The sequence below is a fragment of the Geotrypetes seraphini genome, chromosome 6, assembly GCF_902459505.1.
Source record: "Geotrypetes seraphini chromosome 6, aGeoSer1.1, whole genome shotgun sequence".
In the NCBI taxonomy this organism is placed as follows: domain Eukaryota; kingdom Metazoa; phylum Chordata; class Amphibia; order Gymnophiona; family Dermophiidae; genus Geotrypetes; species Geotrypetes seraphini.
This window is the reverse complement of record NC_047089.1, coordinates 249,564,562-249,586,759: the sequence shown is the minus strand read 5'-3', so window position 1 is coordinate 249,586,759 and position 22,198 is coordinate 249,564,562. Positions and strand designations below refer to the sequence as shown.

The 22,198-nt window shown below is 41.5% G+C and overlaps 1 protein-coding gene and 1 pseudogene across 11 annotated transcripts in view; one reads left to right on the top strand and one right to left on the bottom strand.

Moving 5' to 3' along the window:
- The window catches only part of CASK (calcium/calmodulin dependent serine protein kinase), a 770,397-nt gene that overhangs the window by 484,970 nt on the left and 263,229 nt on the right, over positions 1-22,198 (top strand). For all 11 annotated transcript variants that reach the window (XM_033947671.1, XM_033947669.1, XM_033947668.1 and 8 more), the window contains exon 13: positions 1,113-1,193. In XM_033947671.1, coding sequence (XP_033803562.1) covers positions 1,113-1,193 — 81 coding nt within the window. The remainder of the gene's footprint in view (positions 1-1,112; positions 1,194-22,198) is intronic.
- LOC117362297 lies at positions 10,029-11,409 on the bottom strand (annotated as a pseudogene).

Genomic DNA, 22,198 nt, shown 5'->3' with positions numbered 1-22,198 from the left:
TTATCGCCACCCCAAGCTCTCCCTGCAGAAGCTTTGGGCTAAACAGAATTCTGCTCCCCGACATCAGTTCTGACGCGGAGAGGAAGGTCCGGGCTAGCCAAGCAGCGATTGGCTGGCCCAGAACTTCCTCTCCGACGTCAGAATTGACGTAGGGGAGCAGAATTCTGGTCAGCCCGACGCTTCTGCAAGGAGAGCTTGAGGCGGCGGTGGGGGACATTGTAGAGAGGAAGGCTGATCGGCTCGGTAGATTGGGACGGCAACACGAGTCTATCACGGAGCCTGAGATGGGCTCAGAGATCGACTCGCGTTGCCTTCCCGATCCACCAGTCGATCGTGATTGACGTATTGGGCACCCCTGGTCTAAGGTTACCTCAGATGGATTGGTAGTCAGGAAATCTGGCATGTGCAGAGCTGGCATTGTTAAAAGCACTGTCTCTTCCACATCTTGCCCAGAAATAATTCTCACCCCTTCCACAGATGAAACTTGTGCAGAGATTTTCTCAGAGTCCCTTTCAACTTTGGGAATTCTGATGCCAATGCTAACTTGGCTTGAGTCCCAGACAAGTCAGCGTCTACAGCACTTTCTGGCATTGATGTAGACAATGCCCTCAACAGCGAGCCTCTGTCCTGTGGCTGTGAGGAGGTGCTCTATAGTCAGGTCTTAAGATAGCATCTTAGCCCAGGGAATCTCCACCAGTACCTCGAGTAGGCCTCTCACCGACCCTTCTGTATTTCCGCTCATCCTTGCAAAGACATCCATCAGGCCAGCCACAGGAAGGTATTAACTTACGGGGCTCTAGCTGCAGTCTTACCCTGCCATTCCAGCATTTCGCGGGAAATAACTGTGAAAATACTGAGAATATTTAGGAGCCACCATCTTGAATTGAGCATGATCACCTTCAATTTGTATTCATAAACAAGCCTTTTGCATTAAAAACATTGACATGGATGTGTTCATATCTGTGCTTCTATTAAGATGTTGTTCTTACCAACAGTATGACTGATTTACACCAGTGGCATGACACAGAGAAAAATATAATAGATTCCTGGAGTTTCATGGATTTGCAAGTGAAAATTTAATTAAATTGATATTTGTATGGTTTGTTTTGCAGGTATTGGAAGAAATTTCATGTTATCCAGAGAACAATGACGCAAAAGAGCTAAAGCGTATTTTAACACAACCTCATTTCATGGTAAGTGTTTCATAAGCATTTTTAAAAGTGAGTTGTCTGGCTCAAATTGTATTAGAAAAAAAATACTGTTCTCTGAAGATCAGCATGTTCATTTAATCATGCATGTGTATCATGTGAGACTATGCTTAGTGCAAAATGGGCATCTATTCCAGAATTATTCTGTAAAGCCCTGATTCAATAAAAGATGCCTAAAGTTAGGCACCTAAATCGATGCACTTAGCCAATCTAGGTGCCTAACTTAATAAGCCTTAATTGGTGCTGTTAATTGAAAATTACAATTAAAAATAGCAATTAATTAGGCCTTTGGGGGAGCCCTTGGTATAGAAGTACATGGAGTGAGGGAGGGAAGGGGGGGGGGTCCAAAGAGATGTGCATATGCCGGACTGAGGGGGGGGGGGAGGAAAGAAAACTGCTGCAGGAGGAGTGAAAGTGATGAGAGAGGGAAAAATGGACGTGGGGCAGAGGAGAGGGAGAAATGGTGCATGGGGAGAGAGCATGTTGGTTTGGAGAGTGGGAAGGAGGGATTTGCTCAAGGGAAGAGGCAAGGAGAGAGAGAGAGAAAAAGCATACAGGAGGCAGAAAGTGTTGGACTCATGGAGACGGCGAGATGGATGGGGAGGACAAGAAAGGAGGGAAGGACAAATGTCACACTCAGTGGAAAGGGGGCGAGGGCAGAGAGTGAAAAGTTGGGCTCATGGAGAGAAGTTGGTTGGGGGAGGGAAGGTGGACCGGAGGGGAAGCAACATACAGGAAGAAGAGAGAAAGAAATGTTGGACTTGTGGAAAGGAGGGATAAATATTAGACTGGGAGGGGGCCAGAAAGTAGGAAGGGAAGTGGACTGCAGGGAGCAGGAGAAATGTTACAGTATGGGGAGGAGGAGAGATGACTAAAGGAAGGGAGAGATACCAGACCAGGGAATGGAAGGGAAGGAGGGGAGTCTGGTAGCGCTATAGAAATAAGACAAGAAAAGAAAATCCAAAAACTCTGCAGTAGGAATAATAATAGTAGTAGTAGTAGAGAGAGATTCCAGATTTTGGGAAAGAGAGGAGAGAGATGCCAGACTGGGAAGAGGGAAAAGGAAGGAGAGAGAGGTTAGACTACTGTGGGGGGGAGATGTCATACCATGGAAACGGGGAGGGAGAGAGAGAGAGACGAAAGAAAGGGAAGGGATGGAAAAGTAGATTTTGAGAAGAAAGCAGAAAAATTGAATATTAAGTTTATGCCAATGATGGATACAAGGCAGAAAGTGAAGAAGGGGAGAAAAACACAGTTATTGGATAAGAAAGCACTGGAAACATAAAAGCACAGAAAAATAGTCACCAAAAAACAAAGGTAGGAAAAATGATTTTATTTTCAATATAGTGATTGGAATGTGTCGGTTTTGAGAATTTATATCTTCTGTGTATATGAAAAATGAATGGAAAAAATTGCATTACAATTAGTAAAGGGGGTGGGTTCTGTGGCAGAGCTTGGGTGGGCCTAGGGCGGAGCTTGGGAGGTCTGTGGTTGGGGTACTCAGTTTATATTTGTTAGACTTAGGAGGTACTTAGCTTGAAGTAGTTGAAAACCACTGCTGTAGGCAATCAGCCGGCACCAGCGCCTCTCCTCTCCGGCCCTTTTCCCTACTGGCATCTCAGGGCCCATCTGGAGGGCCTCTGCGCATGCACAGATGTCAACATGATGATGTCGCGCATGAATGTCCGCATACTTCCGGGTGACTGGAGCTGTGGCCACTACCTGTAGTATGCTCCAGCTCAAGAAAGTTCGAGAGACACCGGTCTATGGTAATATTTTAAGTTTTATTATTATTTTGTAATGTTGTAATTGGTAGATTAGTCTCCCAGGAATTCTTAGATTATTTCTTAAGAGCTAATTGCTAGTTAATAGAGATTAGCTAATTGCTTTTTTAGCCTTATAATTAGTTCAAGGGCCTATAAATCAGAGATCAAGCAAGGAATGGGTGATAGCAAGGGAGGGAGGGAATTAAACACTAAACAAAGACTATCCTCAACTGCTATCAGTGCCCTAATCTGATCTTATGCTCTGAATTGCAACCTAAAATACCTTTTTATATAAAAACCCTAACAGAGATTCTAAAGGCTATACTATTGACTTTGGTGAAAAAGCAGAGTATTGAACTAAAAAAGTAAAAGAGAAGGATAATGAAATGACTTACTGAATGTCAGCAGGTAAGATATTCCAATAGAGTTTTTCTTCACCTTAGCAGATCAAGGAGCAGTCATCTAAGGAGAATGATCCCTGTAGCTCTGGATTGGCCAAAATGTCCTTGATTTGTAGATATGAAGCAGCTAAAGATTGCTCCTTCACTGTTTCTACCTAATTACAGAGGCCTTCTTTTATTCAGGGTCCAGTTCCAATGGACAGTCCTTCCCTATTTGGTCTTACAGCATAATTCTTGAAAGGTCACGCTTAAGGAAGAAAAGTTACTTGGGAGATGTTATTGCTACTGTTCTGCAAACCTGAAAAAGATCTATTTATTATATCCCCATTGATATCACTGCCCTATGAGGTAAATGGTGCGGGGAGGCCATGGGGGAAGCCGGATGCCAGGGGGAACACGCAGGCCTTCCGGGGAGGGGGGATGAGCAGTCCTTCGGGGTGGGGATGGGACAGGCAGGCAGGCAGGCCTTCAAGAGGGGGAATAGGACTTCAGAGGGAGGTGCAGGCCTTCGGGGGGGGACAGACCTTCAAGAGGGGGAACAAACAGGCAGGTCTTCAGGGGGGGGACACAAGCAGGCCTTCAGGGGTGGGATGCAGGCCTTCAGGGGGGACAGATCTTCAGGGGAGGGGGCCCTGATATAGAAGTACATGGAGGGAAGGGGGGTTCAAAGAGACATGCATATGCCAGACTTTGGGGGGGAAAAATAATGGGTCTGAAAATGTGGTTAGGAGAAGGCAAAGGGGGTGAAGAGGCTCTAAAATAAACCCACCAGGATGTTTGAAAAAAAACAAAACACCCAATTGGGCAGGTAAATCGGATCGAATAACCAATTCAATAGGCTGAATCAAATCGAAATTTTTTTTCCTGAATCAGGCAGCACTAGTTTACATTAGAGAGCTGCATGGGAATGGGGACGAGGGGAATCCTGCGGGATCTGCGGGGATCCCATGGGTTCCCCCTTTGGGTCACGGGGATCCCGTGGGGACTCCTCCTAGGGTCGCGGGGATCCTGCGGGGTTAGATGGAAACTCGAGCCGCGAGGCTCGTCTTTTTTTCCTACCTGCCCTGCCGCAGCACACAGCCAACCGGAAATCTTCCCCGATGTCAGCGCTGACGTCGGAGGGAGGTCTTAAGCAAAGCCCTCCCTCCGACGTCAGCGCTGACATCGGGGAAGGCTTCCGTTCAGCTATGTGTGCTGGGGCAGTGCAGGCAGGAAATAGACGAGCCTTGCGGCTCGAGCTCCATTTGACTGGTAATTTGCTTAAAAATGAGGGCTGGGAGGCAGAACACAAAAGGTGGGGAGGGAGAGTGTTTTTGGAACTTGGGAATAGAGAGCTGAAACCATATTTGAAAAAACATAGGGTGGGCTTCCAATATTCAAGGGTTATCTTACAAAGCTGTCCTCGGTGGTTAAAGGGTCAGAGGATAAAATCATTTCTCAACCATTGGCAATTATCAGAGTCACTTGTACAGCTCCTTTTAAAGAGTGCTGCATTCCCTGAATTACCCATTCCCTCTCATTCCGTTTGAGGAGGCACATTTAGAACCTCATGTAAGCCCACAGTGTTCTAGGCTGCACAGGGCATTCACCGTAATAAACAAGCCCCATTATTTTCAAAGCAGAGAATGAAAGCAAATAGATTAAATCCAGAAAAGGTTGTTTATGAGAAATTGGCTTCCATCGGTCACAGAACAATGGCAAGGAAGGTCTTCTGACTGTGTGCTGTTACACAGTCAAAGGTTAATTTATAGCCATTGGCAGCTCTCCTCAGGTTATTTTTAGTCAGTGGTCAAAAATCTTTTAAGCAAGAGTGGGCAATATTTAACAAGTGACACAGAGATTAGGTTGCAAGGATGCAAGGAAAGAAAAATATTAATGTCAGCATTGTAATCAATGTTTTCCAGCATAACAAAGAAACGATATGTAACAGCCAGAAGTACTGAACAGAAGGACTGTTCAATATCCTGTATGATCAATGTTTGCCCGGTGCTACCTCCTGTTTCACTAGAGATTATATAGTTCCAGTATCACACACTTTTTTCCCCCAGAAAATGAACTGAAGAGCCAGGGCTATAGGGTGTGATTTTTGAAAATCCATCTTGTTTCTACAGCTCACTGGCTTGTGTTGCAGGTCCACATTCTTGGGATGTATCACACGTGTAAGGACCAACAGTACGAGTATTTGATAGCCAGAACGCATCATATAGCCACAGGAGATGTTTGTGTACACGGGAATGGAAGAAAGGATAATTTTTGGTCATAGGGAGGGAGTGAGGTACAGATGAGAGGGAGAAATATTGTGGTGTAAAGGGAACAGTGGGACAGATTGAAATGGATGCAAGAGGGAGGAATGTTGGACATAGTGGTGAAGGGAATGGAGGTAGAGATGTGGCATGGTGCTGGAGAGGGGTGATAGAAGGAGAAATGTTGGGCATGGGGCTGGTGGGCAGGCACGAAATGCTGGATCATGGTAGGAGGAACCAATGGACAGCAACAGAAGAATTTACAGAAGATGGGAAAGCGGAAAAAAGAAACTGGGACCAACTTTATGAAAAATAAGTCTCCAGACAACAAAGGTAAAAAACGGAATTTATTGACTAAAATATGTTAGCTTTGGGAAATGTATATAGCAAATGTCTTTGTATTGTGTTCAAAAGAAAAGGAAATGCATTTCTGGTTTTATTTCTACAGTGTTGAAGTATTTGCTGACCCTTGCTGTGACTGGTGGGGATCCCCAAGCACCGACAGCAGAGGACCTCCTCTAGAGACAGCCAGAACTCCCCTCTACCAAGCACAGCAGTCACTGGCAGCATCCATGAGTCACTGAGGTGCCAGCATCTGTGACTCAGGGATGCTACTGCTGCCTGTCAAGCTTGGCAGAAGGGACCCCCAGCCAACTGCAAAGGAAGTCCTCAGCTGACAGCTTGGGGGGTTCTCATCAACTGAGTATTTATATTTTATATTTACATTAGAGGCTCTGGTCGAAACCCGTTTACAAAGTATGTATTCTTCCCAATTAATATTTCCAAATTAATAAAGTGTCTTTGCTTAGTTGTAAATGGGTCTTTACCAGAGCCTTTAATTCAATAGCATAATTAAATGAAATAACTATTTCTTAAGTTTATAGGGACGGGCGGGGACGGAGGGGATTCCTCACGGGGACGGGTGGGATTTTGACAAGGACGGGTGGGGACGGGTGTGATTTCTGTCCCCGCGCAACTCTCTAGTTTACTTAAAGCCATTATTGCTCTGTGGCCCCTTAAAAACTACTTTTATAGCAATAAAATGGGCCTCGAGTTGCATATTACTGTGATAGCACAAAAACTGGATTCTTTGATCACACAGTTACCGATGGTGGTACATAATGCTACATATAGAGAATTTTGCTTTAGAACCATTTTTTTTTAAAAATTCTTTATTCATTTTTAAACTTTCATCAAGTGTACAAAAATTCATAATAAACATTATTAATTAGACCACTTGAACATCTTATCATTATATCATATAAATGTAAATTTAACCCTCTCCCCAATCCCATTGTTCATTATAAGATCATAAACCCTACATTTGAAACCCTCCTCCCACCCAACATTAAGTGGTGTATAATTAATAGAAAAATGGCATTTAATCATGAATCAAACATACTTTTTTAACAATGTACATTGAGTGGAAGAATTTCAGATTTATTCCAATTTATTTTGTAACCTGAAAATTTACCAAACATTTCTATCAATTCTAACAGACAAGGATTTCTCAAATATAGTAAAATATTATCGGCATAAGCAGAAAACTTATACTCCCAATCATTACAAGGAATACCTTGTATCCCTTTGCCTGTTGAATAGCTAACAACAGGGGTTCTAAAACTATATCAAAAAGCAAAGGAGATAGTGGACAACCCTGTCTAACTCCCCTATGCAATTGAAAATGATCCGATAAATTATTATTAATATATAATCTTGCCATAGGGGAGCTATACAAAGTTTGAATCATTTGAATAAATCCCAAACCCATACCAAACCACTCCAATGCCTGATACATGAACTTCCATTCCACTCTATCAAATGCTTTTTCCGCATCTAAAGATATGGCAAAAGCCGGTTCATTCATGCTTTTAGTTAAATTTAATGTGTGAAAAGCCAATCTAGTGTTACTAGAAGAATGTTCACAATGAACCCAGTTTGGTGTACATCAATTATGAAAGGGAGAGCCTTAGCCAATCTCAAAGCCAAAGTTTTAGCTAATAATTTTCCATCCACATTAATTAAAGATATCGGCCTGTAATTTGAGACCAAAGTGGGATCTTTATTTGGCTTTGGCAAAACAATAGTCAAAGATTCTTTCATAGTACCTGTAATACAACCCTTATTTAGTTGAAACTGATATAAATTTAATAAATGGGGTAGTAAAGAATTTTGAAATGTTTTATAAAATTCCACTGTAAAACCATCCCCACCTGGAGCGGATCCAATTCTAAGAGACTTCAACGCTGTTTCTAATTCTTTTAATGATATAGGTTCATCTAAACTTCTTTTTATATGATCAGGAAGTTTTGGACCCTCTAATAAATTTAAAAATTCCACACCATTTTGAACTTTATCATCATAAGACTCGGAAGAATACAAATCTTTATAAAAATTAAGAAATTGACTTAAAATATTACTAATCTGAGTGTGTGTATTTCCATTTTCATCTTTTATTACTATTATTTTTACTCTTCTTTTTTTTTTGCTTTAAGAAAATTTGCAAGTAGTCTTCCCGCCTTATTAGAACTTCCATAATACAAGGTTTGCTGGGAAAACAAATCTTTCCTCGCCAATCTTGAAGAAATCTCATTATACTTCCCTTTTACCTTTAAAGGAGCTAGTAAAGTATCTTGCTGCCATTTATCAACTAATTTAGATTCCAAATATTTAATTTCTTTTTCCAAATCAGTAAATTGTTTAGCAAGTTGTTTTTGAATATGTGCCGAATAGGAAATATGACCTCTCATAGTAGCTTTAAAAGCATCCCATAGTATTTCGGTACTAATATCCTCTGAAGTATTTATTTGGAAAAACTCAGATACCTTTACCTTAAACTCTTCAAGAAAAACTGAATCCGCAACCAATGTATTATCAAATCTCCAAATTGATCTATTTGTATCCTGTTTATCCAACCTACATTTGATCCAGACCCCTCCATGATCCGACAAAATAATTGGATCAATGGAAGCTTGTATTACCTGCTGCACCAATGAATTTGAAACCAAAACATAATCAATTCTTGAAAAAGACTTATGAACTTGTGAAAAAAAAGAAAATTCCTGATCATTGAAATGAAGTATTCGCCATATATCTTTTAAATCACAAGATTGCACCAAATTCTCTAGCCCATATTCTTGCTTGGTTTTTTATCCAAAAAAAGGATCCATTACAGCATTAAAATCTCCAGCTACAACTAAATTAGAAGCAGCCAGTGGGAGTAATATTTGTTGTAAATTCTTGAAATAATCATTTTGGTTCGAATTAGGGGCATAAACATTAAACAAAGTCAAGGTATTATTTCCCATTCTCATTTCCACCTTAATCCATCTTCCTAAAGGATCAGAATCTATCAGTTGAAAAGAAGCTGAACAATTACTACTTATTAAAATGGCAACTCCCGCTTTTTTCCTAACTGCAGGGGGAAAAAAAAACAGTGCTTTACCCAATCCCCTTCGAGTTTCTTTGATTCTATATCCAATAGATGCGTCTCTTGTATATAATATATATCAGCCTTCTGTTTTTTCAAGAATGTAAGCATTTTTTTCCTTTTTACTGGGTGATTGAGGCCATTAACGTTAAGTAAAAAAATTTTAATCTCCATTATACATAATAATTATTCAAAATCTCTTCCTATTTTCAAAGAATAAATAAAAAATTCAAGTATGATTATATGCCATTTTCCATATCAATTCATCTTGAGTAATACACCTCCCCCAATTATTATTATACCATTTACTAATACCCATCCCACCCTTCCCCTCCCTAAATAATGACCTAAATAACTTGGAACCACACATATAAGTTCAGGTGAATCAAGATAAATCCCCAACAGACCACAATTATAAATCAATTTTGTAATACACTAATCATGTTATATAAATATCTTATCATTAATATAATCAAGATCTTTAAATATATATCAATGACCTTAACCAAACCCCCCAAACAAAACAACCCTAATTATTCAAATACCAATGACAATAATAATGAAATACATTACTTGAACAATCAATAAATAAATAACATTGACATTAATTAATGAAATATATTATTTGAGTGAATAATAAGAAAATGTTAATTTATAGATTATCATAAATAATATCCATTTCTTCCTAATCGTGTATAATCCATTAACTAACCACATATAAAAAACCTTAACCTTAATTAATGAAATATATTACTTGAGTGAATAATAAGAAAGTATATATGTTAATAGATTTTCATAACTAATAACCATTTCTTTCAAATCATGTAAAAACCATTAGCTAATCCAACATAAAGAAATACATTCTTTCATTGCCAATGAATTTCAATGAAAAACAAAATGAAATTAATATGATTCCAAAACCAATAAACATTTGAATTCTTTGTGCAAGGTAAGGCCTCTCATCATCACTATGGGCCAATTCATCTTGGAATGAATGCAACTGAAGCCCTATTCATCCATATTTCCTGCCTAATCTGAACCCTGTGTTCAACCCTTTCTGCCAGTTCAGCTGCATCCAAAGAGTTATAGGCAGAGGCGGGTTTATACAATCACAGAAGGTCATCTGAAAAGACAAATTCTAAAAGATGCCTCCTCATCGCTCTCCTCGCTGCTGCTATCATCTTGGTCACATTCCATCAGCAGGTGGCCATTCACTCAGTGAATGTTCCGGATAATCTCAGGGCAAGACACACATATCACTAAGACACAAAAAGTGAAGGCTAGGCCTATGCAGATACTACACATAAAGAGCAGGGGAGCACGTTCTGGGTGAGCTCTAATGTTAGCAAATGTAGCCAAAGAGATACTAGGAATAATCCCAACTGTCTCAAGAAATCGGGATCCTCGAGGGTCATACTTTATATCATATTCCCCATCTTAATGCTCCAAAGAAGACTTTTGATAAGAGACCCTAGGATCAACCGATGAAAGTATGATTTTGGGCATACAGGCATAATGAGCAGTAAGGTGTTACTTTACTTTGAGCAGGCAGACAAGGAAGTTGCATTTCTGTTTGCCATAGCAACTCAATAATCAAATTTCCAAATCCACAAAGGACAAGCAATCAAACTGAGGAATGCTATTATCCCCTGGCAGGCAGATATCTGTGTCACATGTCCATCAGCCATATATGGCTTCCTAGATGTTCAGGAACTCAGATTCATGGCAATGGATTTTCAACTCTGAGACCTCACACAACGATTTGGTTTCATATTCAATGGGTTTGCATTTGAAGGAAACCAAAAGATATTTTGTTAGGCCTGGACAAGGGTCAGAACCAAAGAGTCTACTGTTGACAAGAAGTTGGCCGGATCGCAGGTTCTGATTATCATCATGAATTTTCTGAAAGGTGGTATCTGCCATGCAGCAGGCTGTCTCTTAAGTTATTAGGCTGCTCCGTAAAGCACAACTGGTAGCCCTGCACAATGTGTCCGTAAAATGCTGATTGGGTGCTTATGTTGGAATGGCGAGGACACTGCAGAGTTAACGTGTCTCATCACCGGCATACTTATAGTGTTTCTGCCGAAGTCTGTTTAGGCATCCCGAGAAGTCAGCGCCAGTTTATTTACGTCCTCCTATTTGATAAAGTTGGCATGATCGCAGGTTCTAATTATCATCCTGAATTTTCTGAAAGGTGGTAAAGCACATCTGGTAGCCCTGCACATTATGTCCGTAAAATGATGATTTGGGTGCTTATGTTGGAATGGCGAAGACACTGCAGAGTTAACGTGTCTAATCACAGGCATACATATAGTGCTTCCGCAGAAATCTACTTAGGCAACCCGAGAAGTCAGCACCAGTTTAATTACAACCTCCTGCAATGGGCCAAAGGCAAATCATTTTTTGTTTTATGTGCTAAAATCCACCATACAGACTTATGTTCATTGCATTAGGTTACTCCAAGCAATTCCCCTTCCAGGAAATTAAAACTACTGTCTAGTAATTGTAGAACTCAGAATGCATTCCAAATCTCCACGTCAAACTAAGAAGGTTCTTTTACCGTTACAAGTTAAATAACATTGAAAAATCCAATTCAAATACTTATAATAAAATCAAAAATAAACACAAGTCCAAAAAAGGATCAACTCAAACCGCTCAGCTTTACTCATTCATAGGCTGCTCCCTTTGACTTAAAAACTTCTTTAGCTTCTCAGGGTTGTCAAAGCTAAGTGTTTTATTATCCACTGTTACTTTCATGACTGCTGGATACAGTAGACCGTATTTAGCTCCAATTTCTCTTAATAAAGGTCTTCAATCTAAAAACTGATTCCTCCTCTGTGCCATGGATTTTGCAAAATCTGGAACAATGTGGATCCTGGCATCTTGGCACCGCAGATTTTGATTCTCCTTTGCTAGCCTAATGATCTCTAGTGTGTGCTGATATCTTAAAAGTTTAAAAATTAGCGAGCAAGGTCCAACAAATTTATCAGGTCTTCTAATAGGCACTCTATGTGCCCTCTCTATTTCGATTGGATGTTTTGATTTAAAAGGCAGGACTTTCATTATGAAATTTTCTAAAAAGGAAATCGGGTTCCCTTTCTCCACCTCTTCCGGTACCCCTAGTACTCTCAAATTAGACCTTCTCATCCTGTTCGAGCAGTCCTCTAGCTCCTTGGTAAGCAAGTCTATTTTCTCTCTGTCCTCTTTAAACTGCTTCCTTTCAATTTCAAACCCCTCCACGTTCTTTTCCAGTTGGTTTACTTTATTTTCCAAAATCTCCGTTCTCCTGTTTAATGTAGATACTTCATCTTGTAAATCATTTAATTTTCTGCAGTTCAACAAAACAATTTATTTAATTGCTTTGATTTCTTTGAACATTTCCTCTTCCCATTTGCTATCCTTTGGTAACGGAGTTTTCGACGGTGTTACTGGCTCCGGTTTCGATCTCTTCACACTTCCAGTGCGCATGCACGCTTAGGGTTTTATTATAGAGGATACAGTAGTTACCTATTAAAGAGTGTTCCAATTTAGGTAACATGTAAATAGGCACTACAGTGTTCTCTTTTAAACAATGATAAGTCATGGTTTGTATTAGTAAAGTCCACAGTACCCCTGAACCAGCCATTAATATGACTCATGCCACAACTTATAGATATATACTCTAAATTCAACAATCCCTGCCCTCCCTGATACACAGGTTTAGTTGCAGTCTTATAAGAAAGTCTGGCATATTTCCCTTTCCACAGAAATGACTGAACCAGCTGAATGAGCTTACGCCATACATGAAGAAAGACATGGTACTACTCAAAAAGATCCAGAGAAGAGCGACTAAAATGGTTAAGGGGCTGGAGGACTTGCTGTACAGTGAGAGATTGGAGAAACTGGGCCTCTTCTCCCTTGAAAAGAGGAGACAGAGGGGACATGATTGAAACATTCAAAATACTGAAGGGAATAGACTTAGCAGATAAAGACAGATTGTTCACCCTCTCCAAGGTAGAGAGAACGAAAGGGCACTCTCTAAAGTTAAACGGGAATAGATTCCGTACAAACGTAAGGAAGTTCTTCACCCATAGAGTGGTAAAAATCTGGAACCCTCTTCCGGAGTCTGTTATAATGGAAAACACCCTCCAGGGATTTAAGCCAAAATTGGACAAGTTCCTGCTAAACTAGAACATATACAGGTGAGGCTGGACTCATTTAGAGCACCTAAGGGCCGCCGTGTGAGCGGACTGCTGGGCACGATGGACCAGTGGTCTGACCCAGCAGTGGCAATTCTTATGTTCTTATGACCCAGCTAAGAACAAGGGTAGTACCTGGAAAATTTACAGCCAGAGTGGTATTAACAACATGTTATACAGGCTTATTCTACCCATCGATGATAAGGGTTGTACAGTGGAACCTTGGTTTACGAGATAATTCATTCCAGAAGCATGCTCGTATATCAAAGCAAGTTTCCCCATAGGAAGTAAGGGAAACTGCTTTGATTGGTTCCTCCCCCCCCCCCGAGGCTACCGGCGCTGCTCCATTCTCCCCCCCCTTGAGGAATCCGATGCTGTTCCAAACCCCTCCCCGCGATCCGGCTTCCCCCCCACTGCGATCCGGCATCCTCCTCCCACTCGCATTGCCCCCCCCCTCCACAGCGATCCTACTCACCCCCCCCCCCCCCCCCGAGCACTTCAATGGCACTTCCTTTACCCGACTTGGCACCAGTGCCGGTGCCCGAAGATTCTCCCTCTTCTGGCACGGCCTGGGCTGGGCGGTGCGTTGGAGATCCTCCCTCTTCTGGTCTGTTCTGGGCTGGACTGACTTTGAGCATTTGCGCATGCTCAAAGCCTTCTGGTCTCACTCTCTCCGAGATTGAGAGCGAGACCAGAAGGCTTTGAGCATGCGCAAATGCTCAAAGCCAGCCCAGACCAGAAGAGGGAGGATCTCCGACGCATCGCCCAGCCCAGGCCGCGCCAGAAGAGGGAGGATCTTCGGGCACCAGCACTGGTGCCAAGACGGGGTAAAGTTAGTGTCATTGACGTGCTCGGGGGGGGGGAAAGTAGGATCGCGGTGGAGGGGGGGCAACGCGAGCGGGGGGGATGCCGGATCGCGGGGGTGGGCGCTCGTACATTAAGCTTTACAATACTATACTTGTACATTAAGCTTTACAATACTATACTCAAAAAAGCAAGGAAGAACTTCTATGGTAACAAGATCTCTAGATCAAACAACCAGAATAGTGCGCTGTTCAACATCTGGCGCTCCTTAAGTTCTAAAAACGACCCTTCCATGCTTCCCTCCTCTCCATCAGCCGATGTCCTAGCAAACTTCTTCAATGGAAAGGCCACCACCTTAAGAAGCTCCTTCCCGCCTGCAGTCTCCTACAACTCTCTGGTGTCTGCCACTCCCAACCCTACCCCAAATGTCTCCAACCCTATCCCAGTCAACAGATCCTGGACTGCCTTTGAGCAAGTATCTGAATCGCAAGTCCTTAAACTCTGCCTGAAACTGAAATCCTGCAACTGCATCTTGGACCCATTCCCATCCTACCTATTTGAGAAAATTCCCGCACAGGCCATCACATCTTTTACCAAACTTTTAAACTCTGCCCTATTATCAGGCCTTTTCTCCCCAGAAATGGGACATATTGCGTTGACCCCCCTACTGAAAAAAGCTGACCTGGATCCCTCCACTCCAACCAACTATCACCCAATAGCAAATATTCCTCTCCTAACCAAACTGCTAGAGTCTATCTTTTCCTCCCAACTCTCATCCTACCTGGAAAGATTCTCTATTTTCCTACCCTATCAATATGGCTTCAGACCCAACTTCAGCACTGAATCCCTTTTGTCCTCTCTAATCTCTAAGGTTCAACAACTTCATTCTCATAATAAATTTGCTGTTCTCCTTCAATTTGACCTTTCTGCAGCTTTTGACATTGTCCATCATGACATTCTAGTCTTCCAACTCTCCGAGATAGGCATTAGCTCTACAGTCCTTGACTGGTTCTCGAACTTCTTATGTTCTCGCTCTTACCAAGATTGGCACCTCATACACTCCATGGAAACCGACATGTGGAGTCCCGCAAGGTTCCCCCCTATCTCCTATTCTTTTCAACATTTATATGTCTTCCCTGAAACTCCTCCACCTATCCCCCCTAGAAATACTTTACACTTATGCCGATGATATCCTGGTCCTCCTCGAGACCGATGCGAACCGCACTAATCTCGCAGCGAACATCTCCTCATGCATAACGAACCTCCAATCTCAGGCCCTCACTGTACAAATGAAACTGAATGAGTCCAAAACGAAACTACTTTGGCTCGGCCCTAAATTAGACCAACTACCCACCTCCATCCCAGGCTCCTCACTACAGTTGGAGTTCTCTAGCAAAGTTTTGAGCATCACCATTGATTCCTCACTATCCTTCAATGACTACCTCAATTCCTTGATAAAAAAAATGCTTTTTTAGCCTTCACATGCTGAGGAAAGTGAGGTCCTGCTTCCATCAAAAACACTTTGCCGTCCTCGTACAATCCACTATCCTCTCCAGATTGGACTATTGCAATTCTATCTACTTAAGCCTAACAAAGAAAAGCCTCCATAGACTCCAACTAGTCCAGAACACCACAAGCCTAACAAAGAAAAGCCTCCATAGACTCCAACTAGTCCAGAACACCACGGCTAAGCTTATCTACTCAAAAAGTAAATTTGACCATGTCTCACCACTCCTGTCCAAGCTCCACTGGCTTCCTGTTATCTCCAGGGTCCACTTTAAATGTGCCTGCCTAACCTTCAAGATCCTACACGGCATCCTTCCTCTTTTTATTCCACTATCCTGGAATTCCTCAAATCCCTTTCCACCAGATCCACCCAAAAACTAAAATTATCCTTCCCCTCCTTAAAAGGCATATCCCATGTTGGTAAACTAGGGTCTTCCCTCCCCTTCAGAATCACTCAGCTCTGGAATAATCTTACTTCCCCTCTTTGTAACTTGAGCTCCCTTCAACTATTCCGTAAGCATCTGAAAACTTGGCTATTCTCCAAAATGTAACCTTCTTCCCCTCTCTGGTACTCTAAGCCCTAACCTCTCTTTGTACTTATTTCTTTTTAAGCTCAATATTTTTTATTGAGTTTTTTGAAAAAATATAAGAAACAGTTCAAGTACAGGGTATCAAAAAATAAAACAAAACATTTAGTATAACAAATATTCAGTTATATTGTGCAATGTAGAATTGAATCGTTTTAAAAGATCTAAAGTACTAGGACTGTTCATGAAAAGATAATAAAAGAAAAGATAAGAGGAAAGAGAAATTGAAGGAAGAAAGAAAAAGAATAAAATGAGGAAAAAGATGAAGGTAAAGAAAAAGAAGAAGAAGAAGAGAGGAGTGTCTATGAAATAGATTGAACATATGAGTCTAGGAATTTCCAGGGTGATTTGTACTTATTTCTATAATTCCATTGGAGTTCCGTTCTATCCCAACTCCTGTAAACCATGCCGAGCTCCACATTGTGGAGAAGATGCGGTATATAAACCCAAGATTTAGTTTAGTTTTAGTTTACCCTTTTCAAAAATGTCAAATTTTAAAAAACTGAATATCCAAGGGAAGTTAATTTAAAAGTCATGCTAGAAAATGCTCATTTTTAGACTGTAAAGGTTGTTTTAAATACCAGAGAGGTAAGCAAACCTTAGATCCAAATAAGTAGGTAAGTGATTTCCAAACCTGTTTTAGGGGAACCCCAGCCAGTCATGTTTTTGAGATATCCAAAATGCATATTCATGGATTGATTTGCATACACCTCTTCTGTCCTCACCAAATTAGAACTATGGACCTCACAATTCAAATTAAAATTGAACACCGATAAAACCAAAATTTTCCTGGCAAGTCCTACCCACAAACTAACAAACACTTCCCTGAAATTGAACGGCCTAGACTATCCTATCAACCCCACCATAAAAATCCTTGGAGTCCTCATAGACAGATGCTTGACCTTCGAAGATCATACCAGTGCCCAGGTCAAAAAATGTTTCTGCTCCCTCTGGAAACTTCGCACTATTAAACGCCACTTCGACCACCTCTCCTTCCGACTTCTGGTCCAGTCACTAATCTTAAGCATACTGGACTATTGTAACATCATATACCTGGGATCCTATAAAAACACCATCAAACGTTTAAGAATAGTTCAAAATGCTGCCGTCCGTCTCATCTTCGGCCTCAAAAAATATGACCACATTAGCCCCTATTACACTAAACTCCACTGGCTGCCAGTGGAGGCAAGAATCATCTTTAAATTCGCCTGCCTCTGCTACAAAATCTTAGCAGGCTCTTCACCAATCTACTTGTCTGATCACCTTGAAATTGCAGGCCCCTCTCGTACACGAAACACCTACCTGTTTTCCTTTCCTTCCCTGAATGGCTGCCTCTACAAGAAATTTATTGACGGATCCCTAGCATTCCAAGCGGACAAATGGAACAAATGCCTCACAGCCCTCATCTCCAATTCCCCCTCCCCCACCAAATGTTCAGGAAGTCAATCAAAACCTACCTGTTTGACAAATTCCTCTAACTTCTCCCCACCTCTTCCTTGACCACCTCCTCTGACCTCGACTTCCCTCCAGACTCCTCCATTCTTGTCAGCCACTAAATGGCTTAACAAAATGGATCACTCTATCCAACTAATTACCCTGTCTTCGTTACTCCCCATACTAAATGCCTCTGCTCTGCCTTATCGAACACCTCAGTATGTATCTACGCCGTAGGTAACTCTGCTGTATGTAACACCGCTCTATGTAACTTACAGCAAATGTAACTTCTCTGCAAATGTAACCTAGCTGTAAAATAACCACCGTAAATGTAACATCGCCAAAAATGTAAACGTAGCATCGCCGAAAATGTAACTTCACTGTAAATGTACAGTCTCTTCATCTGTAAACCGCGTAGAACTTCCATGGTAATGCGGTATACAAGAATAAAGTTATTATTATCTTGGTATGCAAATCTCTCTCATGCAAATTAATTGTGGATATGCTGAAAATCCTATTATCTGAGGGTTGCCCAGGACAGGTTTGGGCAACCCGAGTTAGTTGATAAGCATGCCTTAAAGCAAGAGTTAATGTGTTCCTTGAAAACTGTGTACAAGCTTGTCACCGTGCGTCATCAGGCCAGGCTGAGCCCAAGTGGGACTTGCCAAAAGAGCCTGAGGCACATGGCGCTGACTGAGCAGATTATCAGTTCTTTAATTGGAGTTGGTGGATCAAATAAAATAAAACACCCAGTTTGCTTCCAATTGACGTCGGGAAGAAGGCTTCTGGGCGCGATTAGCGTCAGGGAGGTAAGCAGAGGAGCAGTGGCGGTGGACCGGGGGGGGGGGGAGTTTAAATCGGGCCTGGAGAGAGGCTTTTATTTTCCGCGGTAGGGGGGGTGAAGGAGATAGGCAGGCAGGCTGGCTGGCTGGGTCTAGGGGAGGGAGGTAGATAGGCAGACTTTGGGGGAGGTTTGGCAGGCAGACTGGCTTTGGGGGAGGTAGGCCGGCAGGCTTTTTGGGAGGGGGTGGGACAAAGGCTGGAAGGCAGTGAGGGGACATAGGAAGGAGGGATGAAGGAAGGAAAGTAAATGGCAGAGAAGGAGGGGTTGTAAGTAGAAGAAAGACTAGAGAGATAAAGGCCTGGACCAAAGGGGAAAGACAAGAGGCAGAAGCAGGATTTTGGGAGGTGCAGACAGAGGGGGAGAGCCCCTGAGGAAGAGCAGAGAGAGGCAAGAAGGATATGGCGTTACTCGAGAGAGTTCAGAGGAGAGCGACACGACTGATTAAGGGGATGGAAAGCCTTTCATACGCTGAGAGATTGGAAAAACTGGGACTCTTTTCCCTGGAAAAGAGAAGATTAAGAGGGGATATGATAGAGACTTACAAGATCATGAAGGGCATAGAGCGAGTAGAGAGGGACAGATCCTTCAAACTTTCAGAAAATAAAAAAAAACAAGAGGGCATTCGGAAAAGTTGAAAGGGGACAAATTCAAAACAAATGCTAGGAAGTTCTTCTTTACACAACATGTGGTGGACACCTGGAATGCAATTCCAGAGGACATTATAGGGCAGAGTACGGTACTGGGGTTTAAGAAAGGATTGGACAAATTCCTGCTGGAAAAGGGGATAGAGGGGTATAGATAGAAATTTACAGCACAGGTCCTGGACCTGTTGGGCCGCCGCGTGAGCGGACTTCTGGGCACGATGGACCTCAGGTCTGACCCAGCGGAGGCATTTCTTATGTTCTTAGAGGAGGGAGAGGGAGAGAAGGAGACCTGGTACAAAGGAGAGCTGACACTGGATCTAGGGGCACTAAGGACATAGGAAGGAGGCACTGGGGGCACTAAGGACATAGGAAGGGGGCACTAAGGACATAGGAAGGAGGCACTGGGGGCACTAAGGACATAGGAATGAGGCGCTGGGGACACTAAGGACATAGGAATGAGGCGCTGGGGACACTAAGGACATAGGAAGGAAGGAGGGAATAGAAAGGGACTGAGTGCAGAAAGAAATGAAAGAAAGGATGCACAGTCAGAAGGAAATGCAACCAGAAACTCATGAAATCACCAGACAGCAAAGGTAGGAAAAATGATTTTATTTTCAATTTAGAGATAAAAATGTGTCAGTTTTGAGAATTTATATCTGCTGTCTATATTTTGCACTATATTTGTCTATTTTTCTTTAGTTACTGAGGTGACATCGTTGAAAATCCCCAAATATAAATGATAATTAACATTTTCTTTGCGTATAGGGTGCTTTGTGTTTTTTTTTAATTTTATGGTTACCATTATGAAATAAGATATTGTGTGTACATGAAAAATGAATGGAAGAAATTGGGGGTGGGGCTAGGGTGGGATTGGGGGTGGAGCTAGGCCAGGATTGGGGTGGGATTGGGGGCGGAACTGAATATTAATAGATGTCCCATGACTTTCTCAAGGTCTAGTCTTCCTCTAACATTTCAGATTCCATATATCTAGGTCTGACCTGGGTGTTAGGCTGAGGTATGTTACTGCGTGTCCTTGGAACTGGTCTTCCTTCACCATTCTGTTTCCTCTCCAGTGTGGGTTGGTTCAGTGGCTGCCTCCCCTCTGAACCCTGCTGCTGGTCCTTATATGACTCAGGATAATGGGCCACAGGTGTTGCTTGTTCCAGGCTAAAGTGAGCGCTAGAATGTTCCTGGTGTCGCCTGGAATTGTGTTCCCCCATGAATGTTATGAATGTCTGGTGCACCTTCCCCCGGGAACACTGTCCTGCGTCTTATTAGTTCCCCTTACCCATTGTTCTCCCTTCTTTAACACAAGCGAAAACAAATAGGTACTTTCTTGCTCCGGCCTAAATCTTCCCTGTTTGGCTTTAGTTCTGGATTGAGGTGTTGGTGTAGGTAGTGTTCTTTCTTTTTGGGAGAGTATTTTCCCCTGCCTAACCCTAGACGTCGGCGTCTATTCACTACCCGGCTCAGTCACAGCCCTGTGACATAACACACAAGTAGCTACTTAGACGCACTATTTACACGCTGTCATGCAAGCCTTCTCAAATGACCTCCTAATTCATCTATAAGTGTGCATCACTTTCAGCTTCTTGTTCTTTTTACTATATACTAAGAAACCAATTGCATTTGAACAGAGCACTTTCTTGACAGATTCCATATTTTATTTGTTTTATAGTAAACCGTTAAACCATTATATCACAAGTTAATAGTATTCTGCTCAAACCACCATAGCTTTTAATCATCACATTAACACAACAGAGCCATATATGTGTCAGGAAAAGAAATAGGGTTCCAATTATATTAATGGTTTATTGTTTGTCTTCAACACTTGCAGCTGTGTCTACATAAATACATGTCGATTAGCTGAATACAGGAGCTTGCTTACTACTCTTACTACTGCAAAACCAATTTCACTGACGTTTTCTTCTGATGTAGTTCTCTCATTCCTACAAAAACATTACTTGAAGAGCCAAGACTTATATTAAAGGTGTTTTATAAAGAATCACATAAAACAAACTAATGTACTAATTTCCTCCATACAGACTAGTTTTATCTTTGATAGTTAGTTTTGTTATGTTTACCTTTCTGAGTGATCGTCCTTTCTTTTGTCCTTTTCTATTTAAAATTGGAGTTCTTTTCTGTTTGTTATTTTGTAAACTGCTCCAATGGTATAATCAAGGGGTGTTATGGTATATATGGGTTTTTTTTTAACAAACAAACATTATCAATTAATGCTTATACTTCTGATGCTAGTCTCATTTTATGGAACCTAAGTTTTCAATTTTTTCACCACCTATAACACTACTTTTTTACCATTTAGTTCAGGGTAAAGGGAATAGAGCACTTTTTTATACAAGTAAACTTTTACAAGGTTTGGGGACCTACTTGTGTGCCTGACTTATACACAATCTTCCTAAAGGTGATAATTTGTTTATGGATATTTTTAAATTATTTTTTTTTTAATTAAATTCTGCTTTCCTTACCATTCCATTTTTATTTCTTCTTTTATAGTGATTTTCTACGGTTTTCTTCTATTATATGTACTTTTTATGCTTCTAAGCAAAGATTGAGATCCCGTCTGGGACAGATATGAGATATCTATGTACCATGGAATGGTTTATCCTGTCTTTAATGCTAACAATTTTTTTTCTTTCTTTATTGTGATTTTAATATTTCTATTTTATTATATGCATATAGTTCCTACCATTCACCTTTAGGCTACTAAGCATAGATTGTGATCCCATCTGGGATAGATGGGGAATGTGTATGTATCCTGGTATGGTTTATCCTGTCTCTAACGTTAACAATTTTTAAAAAATTTATTCTTGTACACCGCCTTGAACCGAAAGGCATTTGTGCAGTATATAAAAATAAACTTATGTTATGTTATATAACCGCGTAATAATAGCAAACAATTCATGATCAATGCTGATACACAAGTACATAAATGAAATTCACACATCAGCAGACTCGGAGAGTAGGAGAGGGAAGTGCATAAAACAATAACTGGTATACAGTAAAAAAAAAAAAAAAGTACCAGGTTGGGGGCCATAAGAATACTGATGGGGTGTCAGGGGAAGCACCAAATTTTAATCCATCTCCCCTTTAGTGGTGGGGCTTCTCTACCAAAATATCAAACCATTAAATAAA